The sequence below is a fragment of the Heloderma suspectum genome, chromosome 4 (genome assembly GCF_057233095.1).
Source record: "Heloderma suspectum isolate Gila_16-S chromosome 4, 16-S_ref, whole genome shotgun sequence".
Classification (NCBI taxonomy): Eukaryota; Metazoa; Chordata; class Lepidosauria; order Squamata; family Helodermatidae; genus Heloderma; species Heloderma suspectum.
The window spans coordinates 160,619,797-160,633,550 of record NC_139461.1 but is presented as its reverse complement, the minus strand read 5'-3'; the positions used below and the strand labels follow the sequence as shown (position 1 = coordinate 160,633,550).

Sequence of the window (13,754 nt, the reverse complement as noted above, 5' to 3'; positions counted from 1 at the left end):
CACCCCTTGCTAGGAGTTAAAACTGCTCATTGAGGTGCCCCACTTCCATCACTCTTTTTTTGAACACACACATACACCAATTTTCTATGCATCCCAGTGTACTACCGACTTCACTACCAACTTTAAATGCTTGCTATCTTTAGCCTTCTCAGTGTTAATGTATGATTCTAATTCCCTGGATGTGTGATTTTACCTCATTCTAAACTATTCTTTATTAAAACAAATAATTGCTTTCAAGGACCTTGTTGTAGTCTCTGACACTCTCGGGTTTGGGGGTATCAGGTTTTCCTAAGCGTCCAGAGTTCACCACCAAAAGATCCCCCATGTATGTGTTTCATTTACATGTATGTAATAGGCACATCCATGTAAATTAACGCATACTCCTTAACATGGTGAAACAGTAATGGTGGAGGGAACTGTACTTTTTCACAGGTACGGCAGAGTATGGCAGTTAGCCTACTTAAGAGCATTGCTATTCCCACGGAGACAATAAACAACCAAGGGTTCAAATCCAAAGAAAAGGTCAGGCATAGTTCCACAAAGGTCAACAAGGTCAGCCAAAGTCAGATCCCAGTTAATGCAAGCAAGGAATGGATAGCACCATAAAGAACTCCAAATGGGGTTGGGCTGGAAGCCGGACAAGCTCAGCTTGTATTTTGCTCCAACAAGCTCTGTTAACTATGAACCACAAACCACCCCACCCCAGCTCATATCTCCTCCAAACACAAAAAATCACAACATTGTCTTATCACCTCAGAACCTGTGCCAAAGTTTTGTGCTACGTTGTGCCACAAATCCCGAGTTTTGTGCTGCCACCCAAAGTATGAAAACGACATACCCTTAGGTGTAGCCTGGAGAAGGCTGAAATTTCCACAGTCTCCTCTCACCTTCAAACCTGTCCAGAGTTTTGTGCTACTTCATGCTCTTTTGTGCCACAAATCCCAAGTTTTAAACTGCCACTATCTAATGAAGCCTTGCTGAGTTTAATGGCGGTTTCTCCCTTCCCCAAGTTTTAAACTACCACTATCTAATGAAGCCTTGCTGAGTTTAATGGCAGTTTCTTTCTTGTGAATAAGGGGAGAGGTTCCCCTTTTAAAATATTTGTCTCCCAGCAAGCTGTTAAAGGCACAAGGACCGAGCCAGGAAAAGCTGGTAACCCTGCTATGTCCATATCAAATTCTCCACCTTCCCATTCAGTATAAAATAGTATTTTAATGACACTGATAACAGCACTGATAAGTACTGCTGAGATGCTCTTGGGATCCACAAGTCAACCTCACGTATTTGATATATTTCCCAATCCTGTTTATTGCCCAATTCTTTGCATATTCATGCATATATGCTTTCTTATATGTAAGTAACTGTTCCTGTCTGGAGATCAGCAACTAGTGTATATGGCACATTGGCTGTACAATTGTCAATGTTATGTGTGAATATCTGTACCTGTGTTCAGGTCTATTATTATTATTATTATTTACATTCCTACACCACCCAATAGCCAAAGCTCTCTGAGCGGTTTACAAAGATTAAAAACATTAAAAATACAATATACTGAGATTAAAAACTATTTACATAAAAACACATGGAGAGCCAATATACACAAAAGAAACATATATCTAAAACAACTTCAAACAATCTCAAAAGCAAATGACCATAAGACCAGGATCGATTAAAACTTATGCTGCCAAATGACTGGGAGACGAGAAAGGTCTTAACGTGGCGCCGAAAAGATAATGTTAGTGCCAAGCAAGCCTCATCGCAGAGATCATTCCACAGTTTGGAGGCCACCACTTAGAAGGCCCTCTCCCTTGTCACTGTCTTCCGAGCTTCCCTCGGAGTAAGCAGCCAGAGGAGGACCTTAGATGCTTAGCATAGTATATGGGTAGGTTTGTGTTGGGAGAGGCACTCCATCAGGTATTGTGGTCCCAGGCCATGTAAGGCTTTATAGGTTAAAACCAGCACCTTGAATTGGGCTCAGAAACATACAGGCAGCCAGTGCAAGCAGGACAGAGTAGGTCTTATATGTTCAGACCTTCTGGTCCCCGTTATCAATCTGGCCGCCACATTTTGCATGAGCTTCAGCTTCTGAACGATCTTCAAAGGCAACCCCACATAGACTGCATTGCAGTAATCTAACTTGGAGATTACCAGAGCATAGACAATGGAAGCCAGGTTGTCCCTGTCCAGATAGGGGCATAGCTGGGCTACCAACCAAAGTTGGTAAAAGGCACCCCGTGCCACTGAGGCCACCTGAGCCTCAAGTAACAAAGATGGCTCAAGGAGAATCTCAAGCTACAAACCTGCTCCTTCAAGGGGAGTGCAGCCCCATCCAGAACAGGTTGAGCACCCTCCATCTGGTCAGAAGAACCACCCACCAACAGCATCTCAGTCTTGCCTGGATTGAGTTTCAGTTTATTAGCCCTCATCCAGTCCATTGTTGCAGCCAGGCACCGATTTAGCACATCCACAGCCTCACCTGAAGAAGATGAAAAGGAGAAATAGAGCTGTGTGTCATCAGCATACTGATGACAATGCACCCTAAAACTCCAGATGACCGCACTCAACCATTTCATGTAATAGCATGGGGGACAGAACTGACCCCTGTGGAACCCTGCACGGGAGAATCCACGGGGCCGAGCAATATTTCCCAAGCACTACCTTCTGGAGCCAACCATTCAAGTAGGATCGAAACCACTGCAATGCAGTGCCTCCCACTCCTGGCTCAGACAATTGACCCAGGATACCATGAAAGCCGCCGAGAGATCAAGGAGAATCAACAAGGTCACACTCCCCCTATCTCTCTCCTGACATAGGTCATCGCACAGGGCGACCAAGGCTGTTTCTGTGCCAAAACCTGGCCTGAACCCTGACTGAAATGGATCTAAATAATCAGTCTCATCCAAGAGTGTCTGGAGCTGGGTGGCAACCACCCACTCAAGAACCTTGCACGGGAAAGGAACATTTGCCACTGGCCTAAAATTACTAAGATTTTCCAGGTCCAGAGAGGGTTTCTTTTGGAGTGGTCTCAGTACTGCCTCTTTGAGGTGGCCTGGATCCACTCCCTCTCACAAGGCTGCATTAATCACCTCTCTGGCCCAGCCAGCTGTTTCTTCCCTGCTAGTTTTTATCAGCCAAGAGGGGCAAGGATCCAGTACGGAAGTGGTTGCACAAACCTGTCCGAGCACCTTGTCAACATCCTCAAGCTGAACCAACTGAAACTCATCCAGGAGAACAGGACAAGGCTGTGCTCTGGATACCTCACCAGATTTACCTGCTATAACACTAGAGTCTAAGTCCCAGTGGATGCAAGAGATCTTATCCTGGAAGTGCCTAGCAAATGCATTACAGCAAGCCTCAGAGGGATCTACAGTGTTCTTAGGGCCAGCGTGTAATAGCCCCTGGTTGACTCTGAAATGTTCTGCTGGGCAGCAGATAGAAGATTCCATAGAGGCAGCAAGGTGTATTTTTGCCGCCCTCACTGCCCTTTACTTTACTGTACTTTAATGTACTTTACCATACTTTATGTACTTTACTGTACTTTACTGTACTTTAATGTACTTTACCATAGGTACATACCAGCATTCGATTGCATCCGCTAGGCATTCTTCTCCATCTGTACTCAAGCCATCTCCTATTTTGTTTTATCGCTCTCAGCTCTGGGGTATACCATGAAGCAGTTCAAGCTCTACTCAGGAGAGGGCACTCAGGAGCAATCATGTCAACCCCCCCAGGTCATTTCTGCATTCCATAGATCAACCATGGTTTTGACAGGAGAGCCTGCCATATCCGCCGGGAACCTCCCCAGAGTCCTCTGGAAAGCATCTGGATCCATTAGCCTCTGGGGGCGGACCATCTTAACAGTTCCCCCATCCTTGCAGAGGGGAAAAGCTGCTGTAAGTCTAAACCTCAGCAAGTAACGATCTGACCATCACAAGTCATCACAAACCTTCAGACCACCATCTCCATGTCCAGTTGAGAAAACCAAGTCTAGAGTATGCCCCGTTACATGCATCAGGCCGAAGACATGTTGGGACAGTCCCATGGCTTAGCGACTTAACCATGGCTTAGGGATTTTTGACTTAGATTCCTGCATTGAGCAGTGGGTTGGACTCAATGGTCTTATAGGCCCCTTCCAACCCTACTATTCTATGATTCTATGAAAATGAAGTATTTCTTCACACCACACATAATAAAACTATAGAATTTGCCCATGACAAGATGTCAGTGTTACATTTTTGGTACTGGCACAAAGCTCGGGATTTGGTACTAGCACAAAACCTTGGCAGAAGTTCAGAGGAGATATGTCAATGTGGATTTTTTTTATACTTCACTATGCCACACCTAAGTGTATGTCATTTCAAATAGCGTTGCCCTTATTTTCGCCGTAGTCTACGTAATCTTTACATAGACTACAGCGACCAAATAAGGAACGTGAATGGCGGCTCCCTATGGGGGCCGCCATTAGCCGTACGCGCTTTTTTTTTTTTTAAAGTCACCCGTGATAGGCTACGTGACGATTTATGTAGCCTATCACGGCTGACTTTGCAAATCTAGCCGTGATAGGCTACGTTAATCGTCACGTAGCCTATCACGGGGGTGTTTTGTGGGGTTTTTTTTACTTTTATTGGAATGGCGGCTGCCGCCCCTGACGAAGACCCGACGAACCGCCGCCGGGACCCGCCGCCGGGAGGGACATTCGGGAAAGGTAAGTCCCGTCCCGGGGGGGGTGCGGGGGGCTGCGGGGGGGGGGCAGAGAATTTCTCCCCAAAACTTCTTCGGGGGGCCGAACACGTTGGCGCTCGGCCCCCCCGAAGTTTCGGGGAGAAATTCTCCGCCATCCCTAGGAAAGGACAGAGTAGGTCCACAATGCTTTTTGATTTGGAGCACTATGAGTCCTCCATCTGGAAGCATGTAGGGATGTCAGGGGATTCCATCTGGGGGGTGAAGTCCGGCGAGCATTCCACAGCTCGGGCCCCCGAACTCCAACTTGACAGTGCGTGAACTGGCCCAACTCAATCTGCGTAAGTTGCGCCAGCTTGTGAATTTCTGCTTTATTTCTCTCTCTCTAAAAATGGCAAGTGAAGCAAATTGCGGCCACAATTTGCGTAACTTGGACAAATTACAGCCGTAATAATTTGTGCAAATTTCAGCCATAAAGTGCTTAATTATGCGCAAACTGCAGCCATAATTTCCACAAATTGCCGGATGTTTTTGATTTTTTAGAGGAAAAATAATAAAGCAAAATTCTGTGAGTTCTGGGGAAAAGCTTGCTGGAGAATGCAAGCTGAGCTCATGGCTCTGGAGAAATCAGTCGAGCCCAAGAGGGCTGGATTTCCCATGACAGACATTCCTAGAGCATGTCATGATTACATGATAAAAGAAAGAGATTTAATCTGATCGAAGATCCCAAGATTCCTAAATCCTAACATTCCTAAACATTAAGATTTTTTTCCCATCAACACTGGTTTATAAACGTGGTTTATTAATCTTTACTGGTGGAATATACCAACTTATCATCATTTTGATAAAAAGGATCCTGAATATCCGTATTCAAGATGTCAAAACCTAATGACCATATATTCCTAAACTGACATTAAGCTGCATATTCCTTAAGAGGATTCAAATCCCTGGAACATTTCAGCTGTTGATCCTCTGCTGCTTGCACCACAGTGGCTTATGCAGTGGAGGATTCTGTTGGGTTTGCGCTGTGTGTGAGGTTTCATGTACCCATGAGGCAACTATTCCCCCACCTTCTGTGAATTGTCTCATTCTGTGCATGGCTAAAACAGCTGACAATCAAGATGCTGCTCTGTGATTGATGGGAATCAGTAGTGTGGCCATGAATGCTGGGGGAGTGGCTGTCAGAGTTGCTCTATTCTGTTTTGCTTAAAGTCCTCTCTGTTTTGCTGTATACTTTGCAGTTCAGTGCATAGGATCCCAATGAAGCCCCCCCCCCCATTAGTGGCTACCAATGTAGTTTGGATTATCCATCTTTAATCTTCAACTCGAGTCTGCAGAAAGGATTGGAAATATGCCGGCCTTGGAAACCGGGAACACACAGGGAAGGGGTGGCCCTGGTAGTGTCTGTCACACTCTCCCTATGGGTCTTCTCTCACTCTGCGTTCTGCCTCTCCCTCCGACGACAGCTCTCTCCCAAGCCCAAAAGATACCAAACTTTGTCATCACAGCAACTGCACATTTCTTTAGTTTGTACAATTTATTCTGATCATTATTGGCAATGCTGGCTGAGGATGATGGAAGTAGTAGTCCAACAGCTCTGGAGGGCACCAGGTCAGGGAAAGCTCTTTTTCCTAGACAGTTTTACAGTTTTCTGTTCATGGAGAAGTGTAGTGAGTTGGTTAATGAAAAAAGACAGAGTTCTTAGATGCTGGTAGTAGACCTATGTAATTTAGCTTAGCCAGCAATTTTATGGTTGTATAAGAAGGCCTTTTGCACCAGGCTTTATTTGGTTCCCAGCAAGTACAGTTCCATATGTCAGCATTTGGACACTGCTAGGCCTTTGCCCAATTAAAGAGATAGGGGTGTGCTGCTCTGAGTCTCACAGAGGAGCTGGGAACTCCCTTCCAGGAGCTGGGATGTTGGGGCCTCTTTGCAATTAGTTTCCCAAGCTGGATACTTCAAGCAGGGGAGGCCCCCCTTCTCCTAAATGCGTGTTGGTTTGAGGGGAGGGGGGCAAGTGTTGCTCAAGGGCTAGAAGGAGGCATCTAACAGAGAAGCTTATATGATCCAGCTTGCTGGGCCACCCTTTGGTCTCGCTCTAAGGAAAAATATGCATGCTACTGGCCTAGAAAAACTTTAGGTACTGAGGAATAGCCTTTGTCTATCTTGGGGACCCAGATAGACATTCAGGGTATGGCAACTGCTTTGTCACCTGAAGGGAGGTGTGAACTTTCTTTGCATGTATATATTCTGCATCCATTTTCTATCAATAAACTGTCATCTTTTGCACAAGTGGCTTGTTTCATCTTGGTAACCAAAAAACCCTGATTGATGACTGGGATCTGACAGAATCAGAACCTCAGATCAATGCAAGAAGTCTTGCTGAATGAGCTGCTCTTGCTTAAAGAAGCAATTGGAACTCTCTTTGGGGTGGGGACATTTTCAATTTTACATTGGCTAGTACAGCCCAACAGAAAATATCCTCCTCTGAGACACAGGAGGCAAAAGATCCTACGTGGTGCTATATAATGACAAACTGAACCAAAGTAGGAGCTTGTGTCTAATCAGTACCTATGCTTGAGTGAGTGTATAAAGCTGTAAATAAGTGGATATGATTAAGTACTCTGTATCGGTAAGATACTACAGCAGCATCTTGAATGTGGGACAGCGGTGAATCTTTTCTGCCAACTTAGGCAGAAAAGAACAGCTGTTGAGTCTGAACAATACCTGGCCTCAGCCATCAGCCAGAGAAGGAGCAGTTGCAGGGAACTTGCTTCCCTCTTCCCGACTAGGAAAACATTTCTCACCTGCCAGTCACCCTGGAGCTACTGAAGTGAGGGATAGGGCACACTGGCCTCTGCTACTAGCCAGAAGAGCAAGGGCTAGTGAGTTTTTTGTGTTGTTATGTGTTGTAAGCAGCCCTCGGGATCATTTGATCAAAAGAGTATAGATCTTCTAAATAAATAAGCACTCTGATCAGCAGAGCCTGCTCATGAGTCTCATGTTCTGCTTCTGCTGATGAGTAGCACCATAGAGGGATGCATGTTCTAATGTTGTTTAAAACTCCATCTATGCCAATAAATTCACCCATTAAGTTCAGTGGGCTCAGATGTCCTTGCCATTAATTCAACTGAGGTAACTGCTTTGGCAACAGATTCCAGGCAACATTAGGGTGGCTACTGGTTCATTATTATCATATTTTTGGCATGTGCTATTTGAATTTTCTGCCACAGGCACCACTTGTCACTAGACAACACTGCCTCTTAAGTCAGGTACAGGCTTTACAATATAACTAATTTTACAATCCATTTAAATCAAAAAGAAAAGTTACACAATTTTACAAATATTTCTTCCAAACAAAATGGCTTCTGGGACAATCTCTCCATCAGTAGTCAGTGGAACTCAGCTTTGGTGGGGTAAGTTTGTCCAACATCCCAGCTCACCAGCAAACAAGGAAACTATTTTGTCATTGCCACTCTTTAGTGCCAAGTCGCAGACTGACAACCCTCCGGCATTCTTCTTTTGGATGTCTGCATTACATCTGTGAAGAGAGACCATCTGCTGTAGAAAAGGGTCTAGTTACTAGAGCTAAAGGGAAATCTAGCGTCACAATCCTTTATTCTAACAATACAGTGTTGAACGTGAGAACTGACCCTGTGAAGACACAGTGCCCCCTCCAAATCAAGGCCTTTCCATGAGGCTGCCCAACTTACCCTAGCAGCGCTTCAATGCATCCCCACCCTTCCAGTCCGAGGGAAAGTGCTTCATGAAGAGCTGTGTTGTTAAGTCTGTGTGAAGGGGGCGGAGGGGAAGGTAACAAGGTGTAATAAACATAGGTTGTCAGAAGTAAGGACAGAATAAAGAGGCATCCTTCCTACGTTTAACATACAAAGTATTTTACTATACAAATAATTTTAATAAAGCAGCAGATATCAACCTTTCTGAGACCCACCTAGCAACATATAAAATGGGATCCACTTTTGGTTTTATCATATGTCTGTTTTTCGCCTTCTTGGTTTTTTTTTCTCACTCTTGAAATTTAAGCAACAATAAAAAGAGGACATTCCTACCATGAATTTCAGTTTTCTGAGTCCCACGGAGGGCATTCTCCTCCTCAGGAAGGCACCTGCTCCTGGAGCCTGTAGGCAGGGTCCACATCCAAACTTTATCTCTCCAGGGGGAGGAGCCATCCCATCTCCCAAACCAGACTGGAAAAAGCAAACACTCCTCACCCCTAACCTAGTAGAAAAATGACAAACTACACCAATGGTGCATGTCAGACTACAAACAGATACTCAAGGTAGTCAAAAGAAATAGAGGTTCAGCAGAACTCCTAGAAGCTGCCTACCACCCAATATCTACGGCAATGGCAGAAGCCTTTAAACTATCAATAATTTAAATAATGTACATTTAATTATCCACATTCTGTTCTTTGCATGCCTGACAGGAAGTAGAGGCGGGCCGAATGCCCACCATGGGACTCAGAAAACTGAAATTCACCGTAAGAATTTCCTCTTTTTCCTGAGTCACACAGAGGGCATTCTCCACCTCAGGATATTTCAGAGCTGTGTAAACTACGGGTGAGCTTCCAAGAATGGCATGCTATTGTACCATCACCTTCTGGAGCACACGCCTCCCAAAAGCTACTGATGCAAAAGCATACCTATCAACTTTGTAATGTTTTGCAAAGGTATGTACAGAACCCCAAGGGCTGCTGAGGTAGCCATTCCCCTAAGAGAATGGGCCATGATTTCCCCCTGGAGGTGGTTTCCCCAAAGCCTTATATGCCTCCATGATACAATCCCTCAATCATCGGGAAATGGTGGACTCAGAGGCCTTATTCCCCATGGAGTTTCCCTGAAAAGACATGAATAGGGCTTCTGATTTTTTTAAAAATCTGAAGTCCTGTCCAAGTAAAATCGAAGCGCCTGGTACACATCTAACCTGTGCCAACTTTTCTTCTGAGAATGAACAGGATTTGGACAGAAGGAAGGTAAAGAAACCTGTTGGGCTCTATGGAACAGGGAAATTGACTTTAGGAATAAGGGTCTGGCCGAAGAACCAACTTATCTAAATGAAAGACACACAGTTGTGGTTCTGATAAAAGAGCCCCCAACTCGCCTGGCGGAGGTAACAGCCACCCAAAAAATCACTTTTAGTGTCAGATGTTTCAAGGAACACGTTGTCATTGACTCAAATAGAGCCCCTGTCGATACCGTTAATACCCAGTCCAAATTCCAAGTGGGGAATCTGTGTACTGTAGGTGGATTTAACAACACCACTCAACTTAGGAAGCACTTATAGTGAGGGTGAGAAGATAGTAACATCTTTCCCCTGCAACCCAGGATGCTGTTGAGGGGTACCTCCTGCCTCCTGATGGTGTTAGTGCTCAGACCCTTGTTTTATCCTTCTTGGAGAAATTCCAAGATCACATCTTTCCAGGTGACGGGTCTTCCCCATCTTTGTGCACCATGCTAAGAAAGTCTTCCAGCCTATGCTGTGAACCTTATTGGTAGAAGATTTTCGCAATGACAGCACAGTCTTCAGTACGTCATTCGTATATCCCACCTGCCTCAGCCACAAGTGTTCAACTTCCAGGCTGTCAAGACAGAAGAGTCCCAGCTATGGATGACATATTGGTCCCTGAGTCAACAAGTCTTCCTGACGGGAAGTCTCCGATAATTTGTCCCCGCCAATTCTAGGAGGTCTGAGAACCACGGACAGCAAGGCCAGTGAAGGGCAATTAGAATGACTAATTCTTGTGCATTTGATCTTCTTGAGCACTTGCAAAAGGATCAGCTGAATGGGGGATGGCGTAGAGTTAGACCCTCCAGCCACTGAGATGTGAGGGCAACCAGCCCCTTGGCACCAGGTTCAGGAAACCTTGTCATGTACTTGGATACTTGGGCATTCTGTCTGATAGCAAACTGATCCATGATTGGAACCCCGAACCGGAATGTGATTGACCTGAAAATATGTGGATTGAGTGTCCATTCTGATTTCCTGATGTCCTGCTGAGCTAATCTTCCACAATGTTGGAACTCCCTGCTAAGTGCTCTGCTTTAATAGATTGAAGATGTTTCTCTGCTCACATCAGTAGCTTGTGGGCCTCCTTGATGAGAAATTTTGAACGAGTTCTTCCTTGCTTGTTCACATAGGCTTTGGCTGACATATTGTCTGTTCTGATTAGGACATGTGCTTCACTCCTGACTGAAGTTCTTTAGGGCTAGCCAGATGGCTCTTAGTTCAAGCCAGTTGATGCTGCACTGTTGTTCCTTTTGGCTCCAGACCCCCTGAGCCATTCTGTGTTCCAGATGCCCCACCCCAACCCAGGAGGCTGGCATCCGTTGTTATGGTGACTCTCTCTGGGTCTTCTAGGCTCATTCTATCTTGGAACCTCATCTGGTCCAGCCACCATTCCAGTTCCTGAAGTAGTCACTTCCGAACGTCCATTTGTCTGTGCGTGCGGGAGGCAATATCATTCTGGAGCAGAAGCAGCAAGCTCTGAAGTTGGCGTGAGTGAAATCTTGACCATTGCCTCAAGCCCTGACATGACACCATCATCCCCAGTAGTTGAGCCAGGGCCATCAGGTCTGCTGTTTTCTGAGAGCAAATGGACACTGCCAGTTGAGATAGTTCCCAAACCTGTTCTTGTGTGAGAAACATCTTGAAATGAGTGGTGTCCAGTATCACCCCCAGGTGTTCTAACTGCTGGGTGGGACATAAGACACTCTTCTTCATATTTACCAGAAATCTGTAGTCCTTGAGGCATTTCAGTGTGAGCTGGGTATTGTCTGTACATTGCTGCCCCACCCTCTGATTAAAATGTCATCTAGAGTAGAGGTATACCTTCCTCATCCTCAGATGTGCTTCTAGGAGCTTGGTAAAAAAATCGAAAGGCTGAGGCGAGTCCAAATGGCAGAGCTCTGTATTGAAAATGTTGGTTGTTGTAGCAAAACTACAGACACTTCAGGTGTTTTCTTTTGATCTGAAAATGCAGGTATGCGTTGGACAAGTCTATGGATGCTAGGAAATCCTGCTTGTTCAGAGTTGCTGCAATGAGTTTCAGAGTCTCCATTTTGAAATGTCTTTTGATGATGTGTTTAACCATTTGAGGTCCAAAATGGCTCTGATGGAGTAAATACCAGTTTTGATCTTTCTGGCTAGGACTGGTTCTATAACTTTTATCTCCAATAGGTGATGGATAGACTTTCGAAAGCTCTGATGCTTGGAATGTTTGTGTGAATGTGGGGAAGCTATAAACTTCTTTCTGGGAAGATGAGCAAATTCCAGGGTGTAACCCTTGGTTATTGTCTCTGACCACTTGTCTGAAGTAGTGTGGAGCCACATGGGGGCAAAGTTTAGCAGCCACCCACCCAAGGCACCCACAGCTGGGCTGGCATCAGATGGATGAGGTCTTCTTTTGCCCTTTGCTGTACTTTGAGGCATAGTCTGAGGATGCTGACTGCATCTTAGGCTTGTCAGAAGATCTGTGGATTCTTTGCTTATAACTATCCTGTTGGTTTCTTCTGTGCATTTGTCTGTGAGGATGAAAGGACTACTGTGGTTTGGGTTCCCATTCTTCTTTCTTTGAAGGAAGCACATATTTTCCCCTTATTTTCGACCAAAACGTTGTTGAGAGGTTCCCCACAAAGTTGGGCACCTATGAAGGGTGAAGTGGCCAGCTTAATCTGGGAGCCTGGGTCCACATCCCAGTTCCTAAGCCATATGTTACATCTCATGACTGGGTTAGCTGCCATGGCTTTGGCTCCACACTGGATCACATCCAAGGAAGAGTCAGCAAGCAGGGCTGCTGAATGAGAGAATTTCTTCAACCCATCCTTAATTGGTTTGGGAATCAAATCTGAGCCTGCCAATTCCTCTCCCCACAAGTAAGTTGCCCTAGCAAATAAGGAATTAGTTGATGATGCCCTGAAAGCAGCAGCAGTTGCCTCAAATCCTCTGCACAGAGCTGCTTCTACTCACTTATCACAAGGATCTTTAGACCCACTTTCCCCATCAGCAGGCAGGGTTACTGAGGTCAGTGCAACAATAGGTCACTGGGACTTTCAGCTGATCCATAATCTTAGCTGGCAGAGAGTAAGGTTTATCAGTCAATTTGCGTGGTTGCTTGATTTTCCCCGGTGAGGTCCATTCTGCCTTCCAGACTTCTGAGAAGGCATCAGGGAAGGGGACTGTCAAGGTGGTCCAGATGGAAAGGCGAGCTTAGCCCCTGCAAAGGTAGACGGGGATGTAGAATCCTCTGGCTTAGGCATATCCTCCTCAGTTTAAAGAATTCTACTTGCTTTAGCTAACAGGGCTGGAAAAATTATTCTGAAAACAAGTGTCTCTGAGCAGCAGGGGAATCCAGTTCTTCCTCTGACAATTCTCCTTCCTCCTCATTATTTGAACCAGAGTCCTGTTTGGATGGTTTACATGCCTTGGAACCTTTTGCCCCATCCTTTTACCCCATTTAAGGCCTTAAGGGCTGGGGAGGGGGGAGCTACCCTTATGGCATCTGGGGGAAGAAGGCGGGGAGGAGATGGAGAGTGACAAAGATGGGCTGGAAGATCTGGAATCTGAGAAAGACTCCCTAACCCTCTTCCTTCCCCTTTCATCCTTGTGTTTAGTGGAGCGTCTATATTCATGTCTGCTCCTCTTTCTTTTCCCTTTGTGCTTCTTACAGGGGAGAGGGGCTTTTATTCCTGATGGGCCACTTTCCTTGACCCAGTAATTCTTGGGATATGTCTCATCCACTGGCAACATTCCACCTCCTCCTGGGGTAACTCCATGGTGGGGGCTTGCAATGTTGGAATATTCACCCCCATCTCACTCTGGTGCTCCATATTGCTTGGCGCTGAGAAGCTGTCCCCTTTTGTAGCTGGAGCCCGGCCCTCTCAATGTTCTTTTGAAGGGGTCAGGCCAGGACTGCAGTTTCTTCCTCTTTTGTCCCCCCCCCTCAACCCTATCTGTAAGCGAAGGGAGTTGGAACTGGGTGCGACAGTGGTGGCAGTGGCGGCCTGGGCCTTCTGTGGACCTGCAAAGCAGGAAGAAACACCCTTGTGTCTTCAGAG

The 13,754-nt window shown here is 45.7% G+C and overlaps 1 protein-coding gene across 12 annotated transcripts in view; it reads right to left on the bottom strand.

The window, feature by feature from the left end:
- Positions 1-5,463: 5,463 nt before the first annotated feature.
- Positions 5,464-13,754, bottom strand: part of DZANK1 (double zinc ribbon and ankyrin repeat domains 1) — a 96,874-nt gene continuing 88,583 nt past the window's right edge. For 8 of the 12 annotated variants that reach the window (XM_084854781.1, XM_084854783.1, XM_084854777.1 and 5 more), the window contains 2 exons: positions 8,394-8,468; positions 6,184-8,221 (listed from right to left, as the gene is read on the bottom strand). In XM_084854781.1, coding sequence (XP_084710907.1) covers positions 8,083-8,221; positions 8,394-8,468 — 214 coding nt within the window. In that variant the 3' untranslated portion in view covers positions 6,184-8,082. Of the gene's footprint in view, positions 8,242-8,393; positions 8,469-13,754 lie in introns of all 12 variants that reach the window. The other 4 variants (XM_084854788.1, XM_084854786.1, XM_084854784.1 and 1 more) reach the window with 2 other exon arrangements.